Source organism: Python bivittatus, unplaced genomic scaffold (assembly GCF_059951505.1).
Source record: "Python bivittatus isolate LINGU-HERP-01145 unplaced genomic scaffold, Pbiv_v1 ctg000330_np1212, whole genome shotgun sequence".
In the NCBI taxonomy this organism is placed as follows: domain Eukaryota; kingdom Metazoa; phylum Chordata; class Lepidosauria; order Squamata; family Pythonidae; genus Python; species Python bivittatus.
The window spans coordinates 35201453-35229214 of NW_028277058.1; the positions used below are offsets into that span (position 1 = coordinate 35201453).

The following is a 27762-nucleotide window of genomic DNA, read 5'->3' on the forward strand; positions in this document are numbered from 1 at the left end:
AGTGCTAATTTCCCATCCAAGTACTAACCAGAACCAACCCATGAATTAAAAACAAGTTTAACAAGGTATCAAAGACTATATTAGAATAAAGTTTTCTCCTCCTGTAATAAACTGATGTTTACTCATCAAAATATTTTCTTATTCAATACAGTAAAAAAGGAGGAGATGTGTGTTCTTAGGAAATAAGTGAACAATAATCTATATGTTAAGTCTAGGATATCAAATGAGACAGAATCTGGAAATGAAAGAGCTACAATGAGTTGGCTGAAGCTTTTGGCAAGAAGCTTTTAAACTGATATTTGCAACAACTGAAGGGACTTAACCATACTTTTGTATTCCAGAATAGAGTACATTCACATGGTATGATTAGATGCTATGTCTTTGACTCATTCATCATAACTCATTCTTTACCAAATAGCTACCTTGGAAGTGCAAATTTAGACAGGGTAAGCATGATTTTTATTTCACTGCCATGTAGCAAAGAAAAAAAAGGGGGGGGGAGAGTTCTTGGAACTTTCAAAGAAGTTCAAAATGACTAGCTTTAGCGTTCAGGGTGGTAAGTCAAGTCCACAGAGAGGAGTACAATAAAAAAAAAAATGGAAAGAACAAACTACCAAAAACACTCCAAGTAGACAATTCTTGGACAGCACTTGAATAGAGAACCCAAAGTAAGGATTTATTACTGCTAATGAGGATGAAATTCCTCATTCAAGGAGATCTGATCTTTTTAAGATTAAGGGTGAATTGTGCTGAATTGTATGACTTGTGTCAGTTAATTCAAATTATATTTGCCTATTTTGCTATTTCCTCTGATGAAAGTTCTGCAGGTTGTTGTAATCCACAGAATTCCTAGCGCACTACAGCTCAGAAAAATATCCAGTGCCCAGGGTTCTGGAATTTCCCAAGTATTGTTCACTCAATTCTATCTTCACAGGATTTAGGACTCTATCTATCTATCTATCTATCTATCTATCTATCTATCTATCTATCTATCTATCTATCTATCTATCTATCTATCTATCTAATTTGTATAGCCACCCATCTCACAAGAAGTTACTCTGGGTAGCGTACAACGAAGATATAGATAGGTATTTAAAGGCATACATATACATGATGGAGCCTACAACATCCCAGACCCCGAATTCCTTTCCATTCTTTTCCAAAGCTGTATATTATATTTGCAGATCACATGCTAACTCCTTGATGCTTATGAACCTGCTCATAAATCAGATACTATTTATTATGTGCAAAACCTGTCATCCCAGAGAACTCCAGAACGTTCCATTCCTCCTCCAAATCATTCTAATCAGCTAATCTAGAGTTGGATCAGGGATTTTCCAAGAGTTAATTTAAATTAGTTCAGGTTAGTGTGATCCAGAGAAGAACAGAATAATTCAGAGTTCTCCAAAACATTCAGTTCCCAGAATGGTAGATCTTTACTCTGATGTGACTTTCAGCAGATTTATACGTAAATTAATACGCAAGTGTTATACATGCATGCATTTATCAGGGGGATCGCTAGCATTGGCTTCATTGGAGTTGGTAACCGTAGGTTCTCTAAGTGGGGAAACTAAGCACTATACAGGATTTTGGAGTTTATAGTTTATTTCCAGGGTTGGGATGGGATGATCTTCAATTCAGGTCATCTTCCACTCAGATACATATGATTATGTTCATGGTGCATGGTGAATTAAGCAGCAATTGCAATGAAGGAGAGAGCACATGGATGTTTGTTTGGCCACAGAAAACTGTAAATGTAAAGTCAATCTAAAAAAACAAAAATCATGTGTGAAGAACTAGTACAGGAGATTAAGAGAAAAAAGAAGATAATAACTGCCAGGTCAGCTGAGATTTGGAACCAATATTATTACAATACTGACTCCCACAACAGGATCAATTTTGCATCTGTTCTCCCTATGGCCTTCTGCAAGATAATTCTCCAACCCAGAGCCTGAGACAGGATAGGCTACAAGTTTATCTTTCAGGCCATAGTTCTCCAAAACAACTCATGTAAGAGTACTTAGAACCTTGTAGTGCAGGAAACAAAAGCAGGGTGGGCTAAATTTCACATTAAGTTTGAACCAATTATTTCACTGTGGCTAAATAATTAAATATTGACCTTTGCTCTTCGAAGATCTTTCTCACCACCTAGTTGAGCTTCAATAAGGTGATCACAGTGGATAGTTGAGGGCACTGCCACTTTAGGCAACCCACTACTGATGAACTGCAGCATGGCCATCTGGGCAGTGGCATCCTGCATAGCTACACGATCCGGTCGCAAACGCAGATATGTCTTGCCCCTTTCAATATCCTGCTTGACAGGGTCATCTAAATGGCCATATACAATCTTCTCTGACAATGTAAGGGGACAGTCCAGTCTGTTGGGAAGAAAAGGGAAGGAACACATATATTCAACTCATGCATATTAATCATGTCACATATTTCAGACATAAGAGTTTCAGTAAGACTCCTGAAAATCCTTCCTGTAACTCTACAGCAATATCTGGTAAACTCATCACCACAAGAGACAAAGGCCACAAATAACCCGTTCTGATACAGATACACTCTAATTTTATTTCTGAGCTCATTTCTTCATTTCAGCTGTTGTTAACATTATATATAATTGCTTAGTTTCATACTTTGATTAAATGGAAAACCCACCATCTGGTTATAGTTAATACTAGTAAGAAAGCAATAAATAAGGAACTGGCAAACATTTTTGAACACATGCACCCAAAATCTGGCAAGTTGGTTTCAGTGATCCTTCTGTTGAGCTATTATGCATTTTTGTCTGAAATCTCATGAGAAAATGCCACAATCCAGCACAATGCTATGTCACAGGATTTCAGCTATTATTTAAACTTGCTTTAATATTTATTTAGTTCATTAGTACATACACCCATTAGTACGTGCACCCATTAAAGGTTGTCATGAACACTCTGACACACAAGCTGTTCTATATCAGCACAATAATAGCTTGTAAACATCACAGCTAACAGGAAATGTTTGTTATCCAAATGGGAAATGACAGGAGAGAAAGGTCAAAATCCTATACTCCACTCCTGCTTGCCTGATCATAGTAAAACATATTATGCCTGCACTGGCTCCTAAAAAGATTTGACTTTCAGATTTCTTAATCCTCATCTGATAAGTATCATTTCTGAAGAATAAAATTAGTCTTTTATTATATGTCAGTAAGTATTCTATTAAGGGATCCACAGAGAAAAATACCTCGAAAGTACATGTAAATATAAGAATTACCTTTTTATCTTTCCCTCAGAATTATCAGTGATGAACCAGTTAATGCAAATATTCTCATGCTCAGATTAGCTATCAACAACAGCCAGTTTAAAGGGAAATACAAAGCAGCTATCCATAGAGAAGAAACTTTTAACACCTTCAAATTATTTCAATCACAGTATTGTCCTAAATTATCCCCAGCTTATTTAATTTAATAAGAATATTCAAAAAGCCATGATGGATCAGATCAAAAGTACAACTAATTCAGTGTTCTGTTTCAACAGTGTCAAATATATATTTATTTAGAGCATTTATACACCGTACTTCAGCTGGAAAGCCTCCCAGGGCAATTTACACATTAAAAAAAAAATTAGACTGTCTTCAGGCTTACAATTGAGAAAAACACATACAAATTAAAGAGAGGGGGCTAGGATAAGAATAAGAAAACTTAATGTTTCCCTGAACTCAGTATTTCTCTGTGCAATAGCTTGGTGGAATGGCTGCCAGATAATTGTGAGGGAGGAGCAAAGTGTGACAGAGCTAGATTTGAGAGGAGGCTGCTTACATAGCTGCTTTCCTTCTCTCCCCCTCCATCACAGCTAAGAGAAGCCCAAAACCAGGATACCAGTAAAATCCTATTGTTAACATTCTCCAGGCTGATATTTGAGAGCAATGATTTCTTTGATACTGTATATATAACAATCAAAATCACTAGCCTTATCTTCCATGAATATGTCCAAAGCTCTCTAAAAGTCATTTAAATCCATCACTCAACCTTTTAGTACCAAATTCTAGAATTCTAATTCTCCTGAATCTTCCACTTTCAACTTCACTGAATGATTCAGATTTTATCCATCACTTTCATATCATGCCTAACTGTAAACATTTCTATCATATCTACTTTGGGTTGCTTTTTTCCTAAGCAAACATTTTTTGTTTAGAGTATTGTTTCAGGCTTTTCCTGCATCTACTTCCTTTCCACTCTACGATATACTTTTGGGGTACAACAAGCAGAACAGCATATGGCTTTCTAAGAACTGTCACATCACAGAATTGTATGGTGGCATTATCATACTGACAGTGTAACTTTAGATTGCCTTCCTAATATCCCACGATAGAATTTCCCTTTTCACAACAACTACACAATTATCTAATATTTTCATTGAGCTATCCACAACTTCAGAATCCCTTTCCTGATCAGTTATCACCTCCCAGGCCCTTTCAATAGATAGATAGATGCACTTTATAATTGCTGACTCTAAACTGCATTAACTATTTTGTTTTAACTTTCCTTAAAATGTAATTTTATTTACAAACTCGATATACTGAACATTCTGGAAGTACTCTAAAATCTTAGCATGGCAGAATCTTTGTTTGCAGAAGGTGATTCCACTGCTACAAGATTTATCCTATATGCATGATAATCTTTAACAGCATTTTTCATCAAATTATCTAACAGGATGATAAGGAAATTGGCCTGTACTTCCCTGAATCTTCTCTGAAAACCAGGGGCATTTTTTAGTCCTCTGGAACCAAAGCCAAGCAGATATATTACATAATGAGGCCTTCAAAAAACAAATTCTTCTGTGTAATAACAGCTACATCTTCTTCATTCTTACCTTTTCCGGACAATGTTGATGTTTTTTTCAAGCTGTTCATAATTTATGTATTCATTAGACTCAAACTGGCTCATGGCCACCTTGGCCCGCTGGCACAGGAGGGTAGATACATGGTATCTTCGAACTCCTTTACTTAACAATTGCTAAACACAACAGATAAGATAGCAGTTAGCTAATATAATTATCAATGAAATGTATACCTTCCACTTATAAATATACAATTAAACTTCATCAAGACATTAAGCTTTTATGAGTTAAGACAGTCTCTGAAGGGGACAGAAAGCTGGAAGTACCATTTTCTGATTATTTTATTTATAATGTTACTTTTTTCTGTGTGTAGCACTTCAGTAATGTGACTCATTTTTCTATGCAATATCCACCAACCTCATTTATTTGTTTGCTTGTTATATTTATACGGCTGCCCATCTCACAGACAAATGACTCTGGGTGGCATACAACAAAGCTAAAAACAATATATACAAACAAGTATTATCAAAAACTTTAAAATTATAAAAGGCACAAAACATACATACATACATACATACATACGTATGTATCTTTATATATATGGCAAAGACAGTTGTTAATTACACTGGAGCCATTTCAATATTTTGCCAGTCCCCTGGAGTTCCCAGGCCTGATGACACAACCAGGTCTTGAGGGACTTCTGAAAAGTTAAAAGGGATGAGGCCAGCCTCACTTCGGGGACGAATGCTCCATAAAGCAGGGGCCACAGCAGAAAAGGCCTGTCGCCTAGAACCCAAGTTAAGCTCCCTAGCCAATGGGACCCACAGCATACCCTCTCTGCTGGATCTGGTGGGATGGGCAAATGTAATCGGGGAGAAGCAGTCCCTCAAATAACCCAATCCCGTGCCATGTAGGGCTTTAAAGGTCAAAATCAGCACCTTGAATTGGACCTGGAAGCAAACTGGTAACCAAGCAGCTCGCGGAAAGAGGTGTCACGTGTGTTCTTCTAGAAACATACATAACTGCCTGCGCTGCTGCATTCTGCACCACCTGAAGCTTCCAGATACTCTTCAAGGGTAGCCCCATGTACAGTGCATTACAATAGTCCAATCAGGAGGTGACTAAGGCATGAGTGACTGTGAGTAGAACCCCTCAATCTAGGAATGGTGCAACTGATGTACAATAAAAAGTTCAGCAAAAGCCCTCCTAGCTACGACTGGCACCTGCTCCTCAAGCAGGAGTCGCGAGTCTAGGACAGGGTTTCTCAACCAAGGTTCTGTAGAACCCTAGGGTTCCACGAGAGGTCACTAGGGGTTCCTTGAGAGATCATGATTTATGAAAAAAATATATAAATTCAAATTCGGGCAACATGCTCTTGCAATGATGAGTGGAGACCAAACAAAAATCTAGTTACAACTCTTTCTGAGCTCTCTGGTAGTGTGCTGTAGGACTGTGTTTATTTCATTGAATCCATTCCTAATTTTTGATGCAAGATAGGGGAGACCATTGATAACAGGTCAATGCTATGTTGCAGGAAGGGAGGAATATATTGCAGGAAGGGAGGAATATATTGAAGGGAGGGAGGAATATATTGAAGGGAGGGGAGGGAAAAGTGCATTTTTCAAGAAATTAATGGATTCGTCCAACTTAGTCTGTAATGTCAGTTTTCCCCTCCTGCATCTTTTCCCTGCGGTTTTCCTGTAGTTATTTTATTCTGTTATTTTAAATAAACTTTGTACACGTTTATTTAGTCATGTCTGAGGGTCCAATGTGGTGATTTTTTAAGAGGAGATATGAGAGAAAATAGACAATACTGATAAGTTTAATGATGATAATAAAGTATTTAAATCTTCTCAGGCATTTCCTTGCGCTGGTACATCAATGGATTCAAAAAAAGTCCATCTTTACAATGAAAGCTATTTATCAATGGGTTTTACATCGACTGGTGATCCAAGTTGTCCTATTCCATTGTGCCTCATCTGCGGTAAACAACTTACAAATACAGCAATGGCTCCAGCAAAATTAAAAAGACACTTAACTACAAATCACAGCCATATAACAAAAGTTCTGATTATTTTAAACAGCTATTGGAATCACCGAACAGAGTAAAGCTTTTGTTAATAAAATGACAATCAATAAAAAAGCCCAAAAAGCAAGTTATTTAGGAGCAGAACTTATTACACAGCAAAGTGAAACTCACTTTTGGGGGAGAAAAGAATCATGCTAGCATATTAAATAATAGTGGGGAAAATGCTAGGACCAGATGTAGTACAAGAAATTGAAAAGGTTCCACTGTCAAACCATACAATAAATCAGTGTATTGATGACATGTCACATGATGCAAAAGAGGTTTTGTATGATAAACTGAAAAATAGCAGCTTTTTTATCCAAGTTGATTAGTCAACAGATTTCACCAATAAATGTCATGTTATGGCATTTGTAAGATTTGTAAATGATGGTGAAATTCAAGAAAACCTTTTCTGCTGCAAAGAATTACATGAAACATGCAAAGGCCAAGATATATTTAAAGTTTTGTCTTCATCTCTGGAAACAAAAAGTCTGTCTTGGAGGAGCTATGTTGGCATCTATACTGATGGTGTTCCATCAATGGTTAGTTCCATGAAAGGTTTCATTTCTCTTGTAAGAAAAGAAAATCCTGATGTTGTCACAACACACTGCTTTGTTCACAGAGAGGTCTTGGTGGCAAAAACTCTTGGAGATGTAATGAAAAAAGTTCTGGATGATGCTACAAAAATTGTTAATTTTATTAAACAAAGACCAGTTCACTCAAGAATGTTTTTAAAAACTGTGTGAAAACCTGGACAAAGAGCACAACGGTCTCCTGTTTGTATTTATTTATTTATTTATTTATTAAATTTGTATGCCACCCATCTCACCCAGTGGGTGACTCTGGGCGGCTCACAATAAAAGTAAAAGTCACAAACAGTTAAAAAATACCCCCATTCACTAATTAAAATTAATTAATTAAAAAGTCAAACTACAGAAACAAGCCCTGTTTACACACAGAAATATGGTGACTCAGCAAAGGAAGAGTTCTCAACAGGGTGTTTGAGCTGAAGGCAGAATTGCAAGAGTATTTTCGAGAAAATAGTATTCCACATTTTGCTAAGTGCTTTGAAAGTGGAAAATGGTTGCAGAAACTAGCATACTTATCAGACATCTTTCATCACATGAACCAGCTGAACAAGTCTCTGCAAGGCAATGGAGAAAATGTTTTGACTTCAAGTGACAAGATTCTTGGATTTAAAAGAAAATTGAATGCTTGGAAAAATCATGTTGCAAAAAGAAATATTGAAATGTTTCCACTGCTGCTTGGACCTGAGAGTGAGGAAGGATACCAGAAAGTCTCAAATCTAATTGAAAACTGCAGAAGTACTGCAGAACAAAATTGATCGGTACTTTCCCTCCCTTTCAACACAAATGGGTGAGGGATCCTTTCTCTGCATCTTCTGCTCAGCCTGGGAACCTCACTTTAAAGGAAGAGGAAGAACTTTATGAGCTGCAATCTGATTGTACACTCAAGATGAGATTCACTGATCTGCCCAAGAACAATTCTAGATTTCTGTGAAAGAAGGGTACCCTGCCATTCATAGGAAGGTACTAAACATTTTGCTGCAGTTTTCAACTTTTCACATGTGTGAACAAGCTTTTTCTTATTTAACAAATATCAAAAGCAAAGACAGAAATCATCTTATTTCAGTTGAAGATGAAACCCCTGTGTGCTTATCTCAAGTTTGGCCCAGAATTGAGTATTTGTGCAGCAAAAAACAAGCACAGCTTTCACATTAAAGAGGTAAGTTTCATTCTTTATTTTTAATTTAAGAACACTGTTAATGCATATATACAACCCTGTGCATGAAACAAATATAATGATTTTGGAACTTCTGGCCTGTATTTGAGCATGAATGTGCAGGGGTTCCCCAAGGCCTGAAAAATATTTCAAGGATTCCTCCAGGGTCAAAAGGTTGAGAAAGGCTGGTCTAGGAGAACCCCCCAGATTGCACACAGGGTCTGTTTGGGGCAGTGCGACCCCATCTAGCACCAAAAATGGTATAGTCCTAGAACTGGCAAGCCCCAAAACCCAAAGCCACTCAGTCTTGCCAGGGTTCAGCTGAAGCCTGTTGTTCCCCATTCAGACCCTCACAGCCTCCAGGCACCAGAAGAAGACATCTACAGCATCGCTTAACTCACCAGGGGCAGAGATGTATAACTGGGTATCATTGGCATACTGATGATACCTCACCCCATGGTGACAGATGAACTCACCCAGTGACCTCATGTAGATGTTGAATAAGAGCAAAGAGAACAGCAACCCCTGCAGCACTCCACACAGTAGGGGCTGGGGTGGGATCTCTCCCCCGTAATCACCACCAACTGGAATCAACCCCAAAGAAAGGAGGCGAACCCGCAAAACACCATGCTGCACACTCCCAATACTCTGAGTCGATCCAGAAGGATACCACAGTCAATGGTATTGAAAGCCGCTGAGAGGTCAAGTAGAGCAAGGATGGATGCACAACTCCCATCCTGCTCATGCCAGAGATCATACAAAAGTGCAACCAATGCCATTTCTGTCCCACACCCAGGTCTCAATCCTGACTGAAAAGCATCCAGATAATCCGGTTCATCCAGGATCCTCTGAAACTGTTGCACAACCATCTTCTCAACCACCTTTTGCAAAAAGAGGAGGTTAGATACGGGACAAAAATTGTCCAGTATAGTCAGGCCCAGCAATGGCTTCTTGAGGAAGGGGTAAACCAATCTCCTCACTCGAAGAATTTACCAACGCTAGGACCCACTCACATGACACTCCCCTGAGCTGCCTTAACAAGCCAGGAGGGGCATGGATCAAATGAGCAGGTAGCTAAGCTCACAGTTCTAAGGATCCTGTCTACTTCATCAGGTCCAACAGGCTCAACTGTTCCCAGATAACTGGGCAAGACTCTAACTTAGGCATCTCCTCCAGACCTGCAATAAGGCCAGCATCCAACTATGAGTGAATTCAAGCGACTTTATGTGACAGATGCTGAACAAATTCTTCCGCACATTCCCTCAGAGGGTTTCCAAGCCCCCTCTACCCAAGAGGGCACATGTCACCCAAAACAAGGCCACAGGATGGCTATCTGCAGATGCAATAAGGGAAAAGTACTGATGCTTCACTGCCTTTACTACCACAAGGTAGGCCTTAATAGTGGTTCTAACCTATGTCCAGTTGAGTTCATCCCCTGTAGAACACTAGCGATGCTCTAGACATCTCTTCTCTCGTTTCATCTGCCTTAACTCCTCCAGGAACCATGTAGAATGCCAGGATCCATGAGAGGGGAGAGGTAGCATAGGCATGATCCAATCCAAAGCCTCAGCAGCCCTCTTATTCCAGGCGGTGACCAAGGTTTCAGATGGACCATGCAGCAGACCAGCAGGAACAATCCCCAGCTCCCTCTGAAACCCATGAAGGTCCATCAGTTGTTGGGGGTGGGCTGATCTAATGCCAGCCTTTGCTAAAACTCCCCATCTTGTCTGGAACAAAAGTCTGACCTACTTATATAAGACAAGAGACATGATTAAATATGAGAGCTATATCCAAAGAGGGTAGTATCCCAAATCAGATACATATTCTTGATGTTATTTGATATCAACTTTGATCCATTTTCCACCAGAAGCACTGGGAAATTGGATCTAACTCCTGTACTGGATTGGGTTTCCACTCATGTTCTGAAGAAATGGAACTATAATTACAATGAAATGAACTATATAACCTACAAGACAAAGTTGAGCAATTTTAAGCTAAAGATTTAAATCATGTCTTCCTCAGAGTTGATATTTTAGGTTAACAAAACCAATTTTCATTTTATATTTATTTATTTATTAAGCATATTTATGTGGCCACCCATGTACCAAAGTCACTCTAGAAAGTGAACAAAGATAAAAACAAAACCAAATTCATAGTCTGAAAGAAAAACCAGGTAGTAATTATGGTTATGTGCGCAATCTGTCATACAGTGACTCTTATATGAAACCAGCTAAAAATGATCCTCTACTCATTTTAACACAACTTGCAAAGATTATTTTCTAATAGATCAGTTTCTATTAATTATAACAAATATGGCATATTTAGGAAGCATTATTAACATTTAAGTCACTAGGTTTCTCTTTTTAGTGATGCACAATAATAATAATTTGTTAAATTTATATGCTGCCTGACTCCCAACAACTCTGGGTGGCTTACAATGGTTAAAACATTTAAAACAAAGAATACAAACAAAAACAAAAACACACAAAAACCAGCACAAGACAGAACAACAACTATGGCAAAGAAAATAAACTCACAAGGGAACAGAAAGAAAGAAAGGGGCATCATCATATAATTTTTATAAGTGACAGAAGAACACTGAGCCTCTACTGTAAAATATTATATTTAGTAGATAAGAATCAAAAATGTCAGTGACAAGAATTTATTGTTGTTCTGATGCCATTTAACTCAAGCCCAGTATGAAAAAGCCATTAATACTTTAATCCTCTGTTTATCCTTTCAAAGTAAGTTTTGCCAAACTCAGTGGCACTTATTCCCATTTAAGTATACCGGGTTATATATTTAAATAGCATGCCTTAGTGGGAGATGTTAAAAAATGGTAAGAATTATGTACAAACTTGTTCCAAATTCTATAAACAATCACAGAACAGAATTGAATTGAATGATTATCTGTCAATGATGGTCTAATGAAGCCCGCATAAGCAAAGTGATGGACTCAATGACCTCTAAGATCCCTTCCAACTCTAAGATTATATGAATTAGACTGCTTGAAGAAATCCTGTTATGGTTTAATGTTTTCACATCTCCTCAGTAGAAAATTTATGCCTGCTAGAGTTCCTAAGTATGTTCGGAAGGACTGTGAGTCTATGCACATCAAGTCATACTAATAATCCCTGCTCTAAAATAATGTGCTCTAAAAATAGAAATTATCTTGCACAAAACAAAGCAATATGCCACACTAACGTCTGCACTTTTACTGCAAGCATTACAATTTACTACAAGTTCAGAACAGAATCATTTGAATAGTGTAGGAACTGTAACCTCTTAATGTAGATTAATGGCCTAATCATTTCAGGATTATAATACATGACAGCAAAGCAATGCCAAGTTCAGTATAATGACGTTTGGAATGTCTTCCTATCAAGCTTTCTCATAATAACCCAAGTTGCCTCAAAAAGTAAGGCAGGATCCCAGTCACCTTGCCCTCACCTTGGCTGCAAGGGCAAGGAGCTACCAGGCAGCCTAGCAGCAGAAAAAGGAGAGCAAAACCCATTAATGCATACGCGGGGGAGGCAAGTCAGTTCCCCACCTTGCAACCGAGCAAATATCACTCCACGCGCTCCAGAGAGCTACAACCAGGAAGAACATGCTGACCTACCGAGAGGAAGGAGAATGCTAAAACCCAAGAAGAGAACAGAAAGGCACACTTGAGCTGCCACCCTCACCATCAGCTGGGTGGGAGGCGCTCGGTTTTTACCGCGGATCTACTGGCAACCCGCTCTACCACTACTTGCTCACCTGTAACCGACTGACTAGGACATAATACGGCGCCATTTTGTTCGCTGACAAAGATGAAGTCGCTTGGTAATAGCGTCACGCACTGACGTCTTGTAAAAACGTGATTTACAGGCGGGGCTTTTTTAGGTCCATCATCACACTTCCTTTCCAAGAACCGAGAGAGATTGTTTCCTTGGCCCTGGAAGTTATAATATACGTAGTTCCGGAGGGTTGAAAGATCAACAGGAAACAATTTTTTAAAATCCGCGATTGAAAACTGTAAAGCATAGCGATCTGAAAATTTTAGAGGAATCCATCTCCCTGGTTGGACAGAGATAATACCGGCTTACATTGAAATTCTTGTATTTATTTCTTCTTTAGTGGTTGAAGCGAACACTGCCGACATAAAATAAAAGAATATTCAAACGTTATTTCAAATTCGTTCTATAGCCTCAGATTGCACATAAGCGGGTGGAGTATGGGCTTTATCATGAAAGGACTAGATGTGTTAGTCTGTGGCCGTGTATAGCCAGAGCAAAATTTGCAGCGGGTCAGTAGCATGAAAATCTGCCCCAAAGATTACCGAATACTAAAGTAAGTGACATTAAATACTCTATCATGTAATGCGGGAGAGGCGATAGGATAAATGAAAATCTAGAATCTAAACTTAAATTATACCACTATGGTAGCAAAAGCAGTTTAATTAATTAACCCTGAGTTCAGTGAGTGGCTATTGGATTGTATTCTTAAAGGCCAACAGATTTAATTACGACAGTCCTGCAATTTGCAATGGAATCTTAACTACGTTAAGTGCATTAAATAAAAATACATTGATTGTAATTAACAACATAAGAGACAGTGTTTGTTACATGTGAGAACAGTCACTATAGAGTTAAAAGATGGTAAAGTAAAAGCTGTAAAATTGCTATAAAACTAAAAATGGAAAAGCTATAGGTTAACTAAAATTAAACTTTAATTAAAATTCAGTTATGAGTAAACCAGAGTAAAATTATATGCTACAGCAATAGAAGCTATATAATTGAGTAACTGGAGATTAGAAAGAGCAATATAGTAGTCAGGCGTGTCGCATGTGATCACCCTGATTACTTCTAGCTGGCAGTGAATACCTAGAGATTTTTTGCACGCAGTGCAGAATTTGGCAACAGTTTGTGTTATGAAGAGGTTAAAGTCGTAAAGGGATGTAGAATAATCTGGTGTGGCACAATGTGGATGTCTCTGTAAAATGAACGGGAAAGGAGGCTGTCCTTCACGGTTTTGAAGGGTGCAGATGTTCCGAAGAGTCCTGCAACTAAGCGCGTTAGAGATGGGGCTGCTATAGACTCCGATTTCCCCCCTTGCCACCAAAGCGCTTTTAGGATTAAATAAAATTAAAAGTAATTCAATTACTCCTTTCAAGGCAAGCCTAGCGTATAACTGAATGCTAGCCCCTTAAAACTATGAATTGCATGACGATGCTTTGTCCTTTACTCCTTCCAAATGTTTAAAAACTAAAAGAAAAAAAAGCTTGTTTGGATGTGCAGTCGCACAATCACACACACTTAATATAATCTGCATCTTGTAATTCCTATGGATTAAAGAAAAGGCTTTTTCTTCAGACTATCTCTTTTGAGATTTTTGTATGTATCCATCTACGATATAACGATACGACCAGTGACGGTAGATAAAAGGGGCGGGCTTTTTCGGGTCCTAGAAGAGAGATATGTAATTTAGTACTAGGTCAAACCTTTTTATCTCCTTTCTCTAGAATGGTTAGTTCTGCAGTATTTTAAAGCTCGAAGCAAGAGGAAATATTTTCTTTCGCTGGGAGAGGCAGCCCTCTGATTAATCTGCAGGACCTCTGACGTGCCAAGGACCTAGAGAGTAGAGGTCACGGGTGAAACGTCATTAACAACGGCGCGAGGCGAGAGCTGTGGGGATGGCTAAACATCATCCAGATTTAATCTTCTGCCGCAAACAGGCGGGAGTGGGTGAGGAGCCCGTTACGGGGAGGGCGAGTATTACTCTTCAGCCCATACCTGAAGGAGATTTTCATTTAAAAGATGGCCGGGGCGGGAGGAGAGTAATTTTAAACTATCGATGGTAGCCATTCAAATGGATTCCAGCTACTCGTTCCCAACCAGCATGCTGAGCATTCTGAGAGTCGTAGCTACTGGTTGGGCAAATCTGCTATATTTTATGGCATGTTTTATAACTAAAAGCGCTTCACCGTCACTCGTTTTCAGGATCAATTCCTCCGAAACGTAAAAGTAAAGCGCCCAGAATATTCAAACCGAAGAGTTGTAGGGCTGGGCAAGGCGGCGGTATAGTGATAAAGAGAGTGCCTGAAATGAGAGCATTCGGAAATTGTAGCATAGTATTATAAACGTTAGAATTCCTCTTGAAGTCTTTTGCAATCAGATATCCAGGATTTCTGTGGAATGATGATGAAAGAGGACGGCAAGCACTGAAATGAACCAAGGATAGAGGGAAATGAGTTGGGCCAGAAGAATACTTTTTTTACTGGCACTTGGGATTTTTCTCTCTCTCCTTCCCTCTTTCAGAATGGACCAGATGTTTGATAAACAATGGCTGGGTTTGGACATTGGACTAAGAGTGCTGAAGAGACTAAGCCCTTGTAATTTGTATATCATTGTTATAGCTTAATATCCTAGGCTAGATGCCCATTCTCTTTTTAACTTCCCCAAAAAGCATATACAGTATCATGAGATGACTGACCTGACTTTTGACAACCCAGAGAAATCCAGCAAAATTAAAATCTAGCCACTGGCTGCAAGAAGATAGTGAAATCTTGGCCTGCTTTTTTGCATCCAGTCAATTATGATTTATTCAATAAACTGTGTTATAGTATGATATGTAAACTGGATCAGTAAGGCATCTTCAAACATGTGATTTCTTTTTCATATACACATGTATGTTTTTAAAAATAATTCACTACTGATTTTCTTCAATAGCTTGTTATGGAGAATATTTTTACTAAGATTTACTGTTTTAGGTAGATGTAGCAAAAATAAATTCTTTTAAAAATTCACTGGCAACAGGATCTTCCAATCTACAGCTGTGAACTTCTAGTCTCTCCTCTTTTTAGGAAGCTGAGCAATAAGTTTATGTGCCTATATGTCACTACTAACCTCTGACATCATGGAACATAAGGCTTCATTATTGTCTTTAAAAACGATAATTATCTCACTCATTCACCTGCACATGAATAATAGCATAATAAAGGGATAAATAATTTTTAATTCATCTATGTTGTGTTTGAACTCTCCAAATTTCAATATGACTTTCTTATTCTTTTTCTTTGCTAATGCAGCTATTGGAAGACTATGTGAAAAATGTAAGTATAGCTTCATATATATGATATTTTTTGTGAATGTAAGTCAATACCGTCTCCTAATTAATTAAAAATAAACATCACAGTCTTTATTTTAATGTGTGAATATAATTAATTTATTTGGAATAGTTTAAAATAAAAACAGTGTTGTTAATGGTTTGAATTTCTTTCCAAAAAGTTGTTTTGGTGCATACAGAGGTGCAATTAGAACCTATCTGGAAATTTTTAAACCAATTCTGGGATCATATGGCACCTGCAAGAGGTCTAGTTGTCTAAAGCTCTATTTTCATGTGCAGGTAGAGTCCTATATGTAAATATTCATTGGAACTTAATTCCATACATGTGGCTATAGCATTGCACCTTGAATAGACTTGCCACATGCCTGAAAAGCTCATCCTTTGACCTAAATCAGCAGACTTTGCTGACTTGGTATTGTGTTTTTAAAGTGGTAGATATTTAATCAAAATATCAGAGTAGCCAAAATATGTTATGTTTTGGGCTCCAGTAGCTCTTTGAATAGGGCCTGAAAACAGACTGGAAAACAATGTAGATGACAAGACATTAACATTAAATGAATGTATGTGCCATTCCCAGTTAATTAACTTCCTGCCCTATTTTGGATCAGCTGATGTTTCTGAACTGTTTTTCAAAGATAGGCAGATACATAACTTTAATAATATGATCAGAAGATAAAGCATAGCAAGTATATCTCTGCAAATGTGACAAGTAACAAAAGGCTTGCAGCTTCTTGAAAGCTGTTTTATAGTACCAAATGATAGTTTAGGAATTTTGACTGAATCAGCCCACAAACATCAATCCTAATATACTACATTTGATATTCTGCTGGTCCTTCCCCGCAAACAAGAATATATGTACTGTATTTACCTGAAAGAAAGACAGCCTGGGAAGACACCCCTCTGCAAAGGAAAATTGGACTAAAAAAAAAAGGCTTATAAACATGGACAAAATTTCTGTGCTAGCTTCCTCACAGAAATAGCAAAGCATTTAGTTTCAGAAAGTATAGAAAGGGGGTTGTGAAGAAATGTTTGTTAAATAATGCTGTTAGTGGCATGACATATACTGTTTTTCTTGACCCTAAAATAGGATAAGTAACATTTCAATGGATGTAGGAGGATGCATTATCATTTAAAATTATTTGGAGGGTAGCCAAAGGCATCATCATGACACACTGATGGATGGGGCTGCTGTTTCTGAGGTGCTTTGTTTTTATGTGTGTTAAACTATTCCCAAAACTAATACATCTATTTCAGCCATCTTTATTTTTTAGCTGTTGCTGCCAATATTCACAGTGAAATTCTAGGGGACCTATTGACCTCAAAAAGGGATTTGAGGTCTCCATGCTATATACAGATTGCTAAGTACTTGCCATTATGAGGCAGAAGCAATAGTCCAAGTTAGTATAGACTGGAGAAAGATATTATTGTTTGTCCATGGTAGAGAAAAGTAGAAGTTGTTAAACTTCCTCAGTACCAATTGCTTCATGCCACACTAATGTAAAACAATAATTTTATTCCTTCTGGAAACTAGAAATTGAATGTTTATAGCAAGAATTTGAGCAGAGAAATTATAGTTTTTCCCGGCCAGGAAAAACAGAACTGAACTGCTAAAAGAAGCTACTTGTTCTTTCACTATGTGACGTAGAAATAATGCTTAGATTAATTAGGGCAGATAATGAATGTGAATCTCTTAGTAGGTATTTCTAGATCTATTTATATGGTCCAGATTGTCAGTGCTTGTCATTGTGTTACCTATATTTTACTTCATTGATTGATTGATTATGTGCCACCAAATTTGTTTTCAACTGTTAATCACCACATAGATTTTCTCCATGGCAATCTGCCCCTAACCTGTTGTTTCAGGTCTTCCAACTGCACTCATCACCACCGTAACTGAGTCTCTCCACCTTGCTGCTGGTTGTGCTCTTCTTCTCTTTCCTTCCACCTTTCTCAATATCAGAGCCTTCTCTAGGGAGCTAGGTCTTTGCATAATGTGTCCTAAATAGGATAATTTGAGCTTGGTCATTTGTGCCTCGAGTGAGAACTTTGGGTTGATTTGTTCGATGATCCATTTGTTTGTTTTCCTGGCTGTCCACAGTATTGTCAGGAGTCTCATCCAACACCAAAGTTCAAAAGCATCAATGCTCTTCCTATCTCACTTCTTCAAAGTCCAACTTTCACTTCCATAGAGTGTCACAGGGAATACCATGGCTTGCACAATTCTGATCTTTGTAGTTATAGAGATATCACGGCATTTGGATATTTTTTACAAGGCCTTCATGTCTACCAAGTGCTAGTCTGCAGTGTATTTTTTGACTGCTTGTTCCTTACTGTTGATGGTTGATCCTAAAAGGCAAAAGCTATCCACCAATTCAATATCTTCATTGCCAATATTCATTGACTTCTGTTCATTCTGTGAGATCCCCCTCCACTGACTTCAATCATGTGTCTGTAAATTACATTGTTAGCATTGCCTAAATGCTACTTGTCTTTTTAGCATTTCTTTTATATAAGTCAATAAATGACATATAAATTCTGAGTTTTCCCATCCTGAGAAAAATTTAAGCTTACATTGACAAGAGGTTATTTTGGGTTGATCCATTCTATTTTGTTTATGCCCAGACTTGATAGTGTTTTCTAAAAGAAACAAACAAAAAGGTTTAAGTTGGTTAAAGAGGGTTCTTTAACCAACACCACAGAATGGTGGATCAATTAAAATTATGGTGGAGGTCACTTAAATGCCAGTTGCCTTCTGCAAATTCTAAATGCAGTCCGCAAATAACATAAGGTGATATGTTTTGGATGTTAAAAGAAGCTACTTGTTCTGCCACTGCAAACATGTCGCCTTGGAAAAAAAGGCCCAGTGACTACCTACTTTTCAAGTATGTTCCCTGTGTAATCAAATGGACTATATCTTCACTTTGTAGGAATGTTATCTTCTATATATCTCTTATCTCAAGTGAAATGTGTATACTTTTGTTTTCAGGTGATGGCAAGTGTGTTATCTGTGACTCTTATGTACGGCCTTGTACACTGGTGCGCATATGTGACGAGTGCAACTACGGCTCTTATCAAGGGCGCTGTGTGATATGTGGGGGTCCTGGAGTCTCTGATGCCTATTACTGTAAAGAATGTACTATTCAGGAAAAAGATGTAAGTTTTTTAGAAAGCATTTTTCTATTTTTATCCTTTTAAGTATGTACTATATATACTAATTATGTATTCTTAAATTACTGTTGCTCAATGAACTATGTAAACTTTGGGCACTTGAATTCAAATATCTGTACCATTCATTTTTACTAATGCATGCCTTTTTTCATTCAAAACTGCCTTGAAGTGAAAATGCTTCTCATTCAGATTCTCCCAAATTAATTTTTAGCCATAATCCTATAATTAAGATTATTTATTATTTAAATTACAGGAGATTAGAACTAATTGTTTAAAGAAACTTCCAGTATTATAGTTGATCATTAGGGTAGCACTGTAATTAAATTTGAATTGAACAAATATAGTTGGAAAGATAAGGAAACAAATCTCTACAAAACATCTTTCTCACTTTAGCAAAAGCTCTTCAAAAGTCATTCAGATGAACCAAAGAAACAAAGCATTTTATAAGGCACAGTATTATCCTACAAGCATCATGATTGGGATTTTTTAAAAAGTACGTGTGCCATGTACTGGGTCTGATTTTTTTAAAAAAAGATGTACTCTGCATGAATGTATTATATCCATCCACATAAACCCTAATTGGACTCTTGTCCCTTTTTGTTGTCTCATCTATACTTGCGTCATTGTTTTTATTTGCTTGTTGTTGTTTCAAATTCTGCATTCCTGAGTTTCAGGATAGTGCTGTTCAAATAATGCAACTTTCTGGAATTGATTGTAGAATTTGATGGAGAAATTGCATTGAAACAAATCCTACGCTTTTGTATTTCTATACTAGTCTCACCAGGTTCAGTGGGAGATTTCTTTTAAGTAAGTGCTTGTATGAGACTGCAGTCTTGGACATACAGTACTATCTCCTATTAAATCTGATATTAAAAATGGGACTTCATAATTATCTATTGGGAGTATGTGGGTTACTATAGAATAGAAAATCTCTTTCTCTCTCTCTCTCTCTCTCACACACACACACACACACACACACACATATTCTCTATTTGAATTGTGATATATAGATACTATGATTATTCCTTTTGGAATCCATTAGACTTAGCCTTGTTATAACTGTTTGTCTTCTGTACCATTCCAGCGAGATGGCTGTCCCAAGATTGTCAATCTGGGGAGTTCAAAAACAGATCTCTTTTATGAGCGAAAGAAATATGGCTTCAAGAAAAGATGATCCCATCTCCTCTGTGGAAGTACTCCTAAAATATTTTTGGACTTCAATTTTATAGGAAAGCAATTAAATGTATTTTGTCTCAGTTCTTATAATTTGATGGGAAAAACATTGCTTACTGAAAATTATTCTTGTCATTTTTCAGTGATAACTAATGTTACTGAGGAAGTTAAATATCATTATATGCCTCATAGTAAGTAAGTAGAAATTCAGACCATGGATCTTGATAGTCACAGTACTTTTTTTTTCTGACAGAGTTCTTTCACTGTAAGTTAGGCCAAATCCAAGGCTTTCTCAAAAATTTGACTAGCTGTTCTTTCAATGTTATGGTGGATTATGCCTCAATAAAGTTTTATAGTAATCTTCTAATGGAAAGTCTCATCTCTGCACTTCTTGATCTTTTTTTTTTTTTTTTGGCCATTAGTTATTAGTTATTATCAGGGAAATAAATTCAGGCATAAATTAATGCTAGTGATAGCTTGAAGTCCAGAATAATAAAAGGCTATAAAGAATCATCTAGAGTTGCTCAGTGATTGAGGCAGTATACAAGTTGAATAAATGAATAAGAGCAGTGTTTGGTATTGCCATAACCTGTGTTTCTTGCATCAGTACAATATGATTATACCATTAAAAAATCATTAATTTTTGCTGAGAAAGTCTAGCTGCCCCTTGAGACTTAGTCAGATTGTTCACCTGGATATTGTCTGGAACAAGTTCAGCAATGAGGAAATAAAACAGTACTGAACTGAACTGAAATTCCTGGTGCAAACCATGAGAAGCAGGCTATAAAAAGATGGACGTGCATCTTTTTATAGTACAATAATTATCCTATTTCCAAAATCATCCACAGATCCAAAATGCAATCTGTGATTACAAGCTATCAAATTACAGCCAGATTCTGTATATGTTGTAGTCCATGTAGACAAATAATTCAGGTGAAAAAAGGGTTATGGTAATTATGGAAATTTTAAGCACAAAGGTAATAAAACACCTATCCACAGATCAAGTTTAGAAAAGGAAATAACAAGCTTCTCACATCCCCCGAATCCTTTTCTCAGGCATTTCTAAGGTTTTTAGAAAGACATAATTTTCAAATGATTTTATTCATTTCCAGTGTATTGAATGATTTAAGCAAAGCACATTAACTCATACTGCAGATATGTTACTCAAATGGTGTTTTGGAATATTCTGTACTTGTTTTGAAACTTTACTTTTTGATCTGGTTGTCCAGTATTCCTAAACTTTTAAAAAATATGTATTTATTAATGAATTATTGCAAAGAAGCTATGACTGAACTAGTGTTGGAGTTCAGTCTAATCTGTTCTTTCAGTGTTGGAATGAAGGGCATATACCTACATGCAAAAAAATACATATCTTTTTTCATTAGGTCCAGTAATGTAGATATTAGTTTTAGACCACATTATGCCATAATGTAACAGTGAATCAGTTCACTGTATTTCAGCTTCCCTCTGAAAACAAAACAAATATTTTAAGATAGTTATATAGTAAATAGTAAAGAGTGTATTGGGGAGCTGTTCATAAATACTTTTTTTCTTTAAATCACCTCTTGGTTCTTAAAATGAATATGCAAATTGCAACCAGTCTGGTATTTTTAACACTATTATTTAATTCTAGGAAGAGGTTTGTCATTATAATGGGATGTCATTTTATTCATGACTGATGTAAGTGGAGGAACATGTACGCTGCAAGGATCTCTCAAGGGGTATATCTCCCTTGCAGAGGGCAGATTTTATCATTATCACAATATTCCTAGTGGGAATATTGTGATAATGATAAAATATTGTTTTACTTCAGTCCAAATGAGTAAATCATCTTCAGTAATCTCTGTGGTAGAACATAAATATAGAAAGCAGGAATACACCACAAAGAAGGCCAAATTAATTTCTGCCCCTTGCAACCTGAACCATGATAACTTAAGCCCATTTGTACCTGCTAACTCCCTCCTCCCCCCCCCATTCCAGGTATATTGGTTTACCTTGGTTCCTTTTTATGGTCACATTGGAATATAACAATTTTGGGGATCAGCTCTGAAATAGATGATCAGATGATCTGTTCTGGATTTTGTTTTTTTATTATTTCTCTTGCATGTATTTTGTGATCATGCAGTATGTAAAAATACATAAAAATATTAAACAGAAGCACTGGTTTTCAAACTGTGTAAAGAATTTGGAAACCTCAATCATCACTTGACTTATGCATCTGGACTATCTTTAGAAATCCCCCTAGTTTCTTTGGGCTTTAGATCAGACAGGTGACAAAAGATTTTTTTTTTTTAAAGTAGAGGTATATAGAAACTGCTGCCATTTCACCATGAACTAATACCGGAAAATTTTGCAGCGGGATTTGGACAGCTAGAATGTAGTGCAATGAGACTGCATAGGTATTATAAAGCACTTCATATGTTAAGGGGTAATGTGTTTCTTCATAGGACTTCAATCATAATTAGAAGGGAACTACCAAGTGGATCATGTTAAAATATGTGGTAAAATAAGTGATCTGCAGAAGACGTAATCTTGTCAGGTGTCTACTGTAACTAATTGGTGTTTTGCAAAACTGATTTTTTTTTTTTACAGTTCTCATTCATTGCAATGGGAATATGCAAGATATATTTTTGTATACATTACCTTGCACATATAGTACTAAATAAAAAGACTGCACAACTGGCTGAAAATTGCACTATTTGTCCAGATCAGGATAGAGCCATAACTACTAAGCTGGGGCCAGATCATGAGAGCAGATATGAAAGGGCCTGTTAGTAATGATCTAAATCACTTAATAATGTGCCTAATCATCTTTCTGAATATTATATATAATATAATGGTTATGTGGTTAGCTTAAATTCAGATGCCTTCTCTCTCATTTGTTTCTCAAATTTGCTCTATCAAGCATTTCAGGAGAGCAATTGTCTAACCAATTAAATCTTTCTAACGAGAGAACTGGCAAGGGAGACATGAAGCACTAAGTCATCTGAATAAGGTGAACATAAAACCTAATGTACTGATTGAAATAATTTCTTGACCCAGTGAGAACAACTTGTGCTTCTGTTACAATGGGCCATACCTCCGTAGGAATACAAACGTCTAAATTGCAGGATCCTCTGCAATTAATAACCATACCTCTGTGATATAAGTTGTGTTTTGCACCTCAAAGTGATTTAATAAGCACTTCTTGGCACCTTTGATTTGACAGGCAGGAAAAAACTCATTTCCTTTGGTTTAACTATCAGCTGATGTGAAGAATGATGGATGATGAATGAGTGCTAATTACAGCCAATTATAGACTGAGTAATCTTTCCTGGTATTAAAACTACTATGATGGAAAGGTGTGTGTTGTTGTTTTTCTTTCTCCTTTTCTTCTAATTGTTCAGTAGGTGCTATTTGATGTGATATTTACTGAATTTTCAAGTCTGCTTTTACAATCTATAACTTCCATTTTATGCATTTTGTTTTGGAATTTTTGAGAAAAGAAATGAGATTCTGTGTTACGGTAAATACTAGTAACTATATTAACATATCTGGATTTACATGTTTGTTTCAGAGTAACTCACGTTGTTTCATACTATTTAGAAATATACTAAAATACCTGGAAATTTCAGGACTAATTACATCAGAATTTTTTCAGTATATATAAAGCTATTTGCTTCCAAAAAACAAGGAATTACTGGATTTATTAATATACTATTTTTTATGAATTGTCTGAAAATATTTACTACTATGATCTGTCTTCCTAATTATCCTTAACTAGTTCCATTATAAATATAAATAAGCATGGTGCAATATTATAGACTGATGAGTTATATACTTGGAAAAAAGAAAACCCTCTTGTTCTGCATTCTTACATTTCTTGGAATGAGAATATATGGCTTTTTTTCACCTAAACATAGATGATTAATTTTGCCCTTAAATACCATGACAACTAGATTAGAAAAATGGGACTTGGTTGTGCTTTTAAAGATATGGGATCTATCTGGTCTCAATGAATTTAGGAGAATAACTATAGATTGTAATGATAATTACAATTATCCTACTTTTCTATGTCTAGAAAAGCAAATATTCTTATCTCTCATTGAACAAATCCCTTGTTTTTTAATCAGTTGAGCTTCATCATTCATCAAGTTCAGCTGATGAGCACAGGAAAACACATTACTTTATGCCTTTTAGTGACCAGTTGCATTAAAGTTTTAAATTTTAAAATGTCATTTCAATAATATAGAGCACTGTCCCATATCTATACAGATAGTTGTGATGTTTGCATTAATTTTAATTAACCTATTATCCAGTATTCAGCAATGTATAGTTGTTCCAGTGGGATTTAGTTTCAACTATGTATGTTTAGGCTTACCACTTTACAATTAAGTACTGTACTAGCTTGTTTTTGATTTGGGCTTCCAAGGCAGGATAATTAAAGATTCAACTCAATGCAGTTGGAAAGTGCTTTTGTACACCTCAGGATCTTTTAGTGATTACTTTTCAATATTTAAAGTTTTATTTAAAAGTTAATAATGTTCAAAAATATATTTTCCCCTTGATTTAGGCTTAAGTTGAAAAAAACTAGCTTTGCATTAAATACTAGATAGGGTATCTGGGTCATTCATTCCATGCTCGTAAGGACCACAAAAGAAATAGTACAGTATAATGGAGAAGAGTTTTCTCCCAAGCATAACAGTCAGGTTGTTCAACTAAACAGCCGTTATCTGTGAACCATGCAACAAATAGGATTAACCAGGCTGAGCTCCATATTCTTTAGCACTGGAAAATAAATGAATAAGTCTCTTCTGCATTCAACTCACAAAATGCTCTAATATGGAAACATCTTTGAAGAAAAATATAGACGCCAGTCAGCAGAAGCAGATAAATTGACCAGCGCAGCTTCACCTTTTTGTCCATTATTGCTTTTTACTGTTTATTTGACAATTCTAAGTTCGAGGCCGCTTTTTAACAAAAACTACATTTCCCATGAACCTCCTTCAAGCCGTCCCAATTCTTCGTGCACACATTGGAAAATCTTTTAGCCACTGGTTAAACCAAGAGACCAATCTGCAGAAGCCTTCACGTCACTGGCCAATTGGAAGGCTGTTGCTATCAGGGCGCTGTTATTTTTAGAACTGCGTGTGCTTCTACGCCTTGCAGGCTGTTCTCTCGAGCTCGCTGCTTGCGTCTGAAGTTACGTTGACGAGGACGATGCATCGGCGCACTGGTAAGAAAGTAGTCCCTAATCATGCGGACTCGGATTCACAGTTCAGCGAAGGGAAACGCACCGCATGAATAGTTAAAATGCCATCTGACAGCCGTGTCTTGTGGGGTTTTGTTTAGGGGATGTGAGGTGATTTGCATATCCTCCAGCATTTGAGAGATGAAAATAAGCAGCAAAATATGTACACTGGGGTTAAATATTCAGGCTGCGTGCTTTAAGCGGAGGAGTAAGTGAGGAGATGTGAAGGCCTACGCGCAACCTTTATGCTATGACAATGTATTGTTTTGAAGAGCTCCACAAGCGAGTGGAGCGCAAACGACGAAGTTGAGGGATCATCTAAATGAAGCTTAACTAACTGGTTTAAAATTAAACTGGTCGAGTGGTGAAACACACGTACACACTGCGATTCCGTAGACTTAACCAGTTTCTGGAGACGTTACGGTTTGGAGGACATGGGTCGTCGAGAAGGCTAGGGTCAGTCCCGCTCTCAGAGACAGGCAAGACGGCCCTCCAGTCGTGGAAAGGGCAAAAGAAGCACCGTGGAGCCGCGCAGTTTATCTTCATTATCGCTGAACACCCTCCCCAGCCCTACGCTAAAGGAAGGTTTAAAGTCCGCTTCGTACATCGGAAACTAGGTTTTTCTTTAAAAAGTTAAGACCTCCACGAAATAGGTAGACTTCAAGGACGTGGTACCATCAAACTCTCAAGTAGCAGCCAGTGGTTACTAGGGTACCCTTGGGTTGTGCCCTTTCTCTCTGAGAAATTAACAATGAGCAAATTTAGCAAGTTCTGTTGAGACTGACTTTGGGCAGGGGTGAAACAGACACATCCTTTTTTCTCTCTGATGTATACATATATATTCAGAGATGTCCTTTTCTGCAGAACTTCCTCGGAAATGGGGTGAAAGTAGGGTTTGTTGACAGATGTTTGCCACATGTAGATGTTGGAGAGGAACTGAGGAAGGTTTTGGAAAAGTTTGACATTCTTCTACTTACTATTGACTATAGTAGGAGGAGTATATAGTAGTATATTGTAGGAGGAGAGTTGTGTAGTTTATGGTAACCAAAAATCTGACTAATTTTATTAAAAGGCATAAGCTTTTGTGAGCTGTGACTCCTGATATTTTTTTAATCACCATTGGCTAGTTTCACCTCAGGATGGCCTTTGTGTAGGAGGGGGGTTGTTTGGAGAAATAAAGCCCAGGCAATAAATAATATAACATTGGACTCTGTTTCAAAATAATTCATGTAGGTAATTTTCCTTTGGACAGGTAAATGTAATAGAAATAGGCACTGAGACCTAAAGGAATAGATGAGAAGAACACTCTGGCCGTTATGACTGAATTAAGCCACTTGCTTCTGCCTGCATAGTTCTTATTTTACTGTTTAAAATAGTATATTCAGTACTAATACATTATAGAAATGGGAGGAGAAGCATCCTTATTTTTTTTGGAAACTAGCATGAGTAAGTTGCATTTAGGAATAACCTGTTCTATTTGCAATTTTAATTCTAGCATGAGCATTATCACTGTAATCTCCAATCTATCTTGAATATATTTTGAGCAATAGCATGCCATTTGATAAAATGTTATTGCTTAGGTTTCTGAGACATCATTAAAGGATGGATAACAAGAGTAGCTGATAGAACATCCATTTTGTATGTAAGAGATTTAAGACTGCAGTTTATTAATGAGGCAGGCTCCACCATATTAAGTTTTCATTCAAATGCATGTGTAGATAAAATCAGCCTGCAGAAGATTCTGCATTTTATATGCAAGGCATTGAGAAGTTGCTATGAGCCCATTTACAGTATTTACCTGTCTAATGCAGAGTTCTATATTGACTGACTCTACGCCACCAGAACTGAACTATAACCACTATTCTGTACTGTACTCCCATTCACTAAATTCTAAGAGTTACCAACTGTCTGCTTGTTTCATTAGAGAAAAGTGGAAAATAAGGAATGTTTCTGTGATGCAAATTTGTCTTCATTAAAGGGGAATGGTAAAGTCTTCATTTGAGACTGTTATACAGAACCAGCAGCTGGCAGTTACTTCTGATGAAATAACCTAGAGTAAAGGTAAAAGGTTGAGACCTCTTCAGGTGGTCCAATTATACTACCAAGTATAGTAATGGGATCTCATCTACTTTAAATGTTTAATTTGTTATTACCAATTAATATCAAAAAATATGAGTCACTAGAATTACATCATGAAGAGGATTAAATAACACAATACCAAAAAAATCGCTGCAGCGACTTATCGAATTTCCTTTCTGATCGGCTTTCAAACATTTGCAACAAGAGCGAAGCGCACGGCACGGCGTGGGTTAAGTAGAAACCGACGTTGGGGAAGTAGTTCCGGCCCGCCCGCCCTCTCCTCCCCTTCCTTGTCCTTTGCAAGACGCGTCACCCTGGGTGTGGAAGAGAATATCCTTGCGCAGGGTTGCTAAGGGTGAAACTTTTCA

The 27762-nt window shown here is 37.1% G+C and overlaps 2 protein-coding genes across 2 annotated transcripts in view; one reads left to right on the forward strand and one right to left on the reverse strand.

Annotated features, from left to right (window-relative positions):
- The window catches only part of ACO2 (aconitase 2), a 32374-nt gene extending 19823 nt beyond the window's left edge, over positions 1-12551 (reverse strand). The window contains exons 1-3 of the mRNA XM_007425690.4: positions 12397-12551; positions 4860-5002; positions 2120-2378 (exon numbers count right to left, since the gene is read on the reverse strand). Coding sequence (XP_007425752.1) covers positions 2120-2378; positions 4860-5002; positions 12397-12432 — 438 coding nt within the window. The 5' untranslated portion in view covers positions 12433-12551. The remainder of the gene's footprint in view (positions 1-2119; positions 2379-4859; positions 5003-12396) is intronic.
- Positions 12552-14130: 1579 nt separating this feature from the next.
- PHF5A (PHD finger protein 5A) lies at positions 14131-20452 on the forward strand. Its single transcript, XM_007425689.4, has 4 exons — positions 14131-14363; positions 15707-15730; positions 18731-18897; positions 19997-20452. The coding sequence occupies exons 1-4, from the start codon at positions 14312-14314 to the stop codon at positions 20084-20086; spliced, it is 333 nt and encodes a 110-aa protein (XP_007425751.1). The 5' UTR covers positions 14131-14311; the 3' UTR covers positions 20087-20452.
- Positions 20453-27762: the final 7310 nt, after the last annotated feature.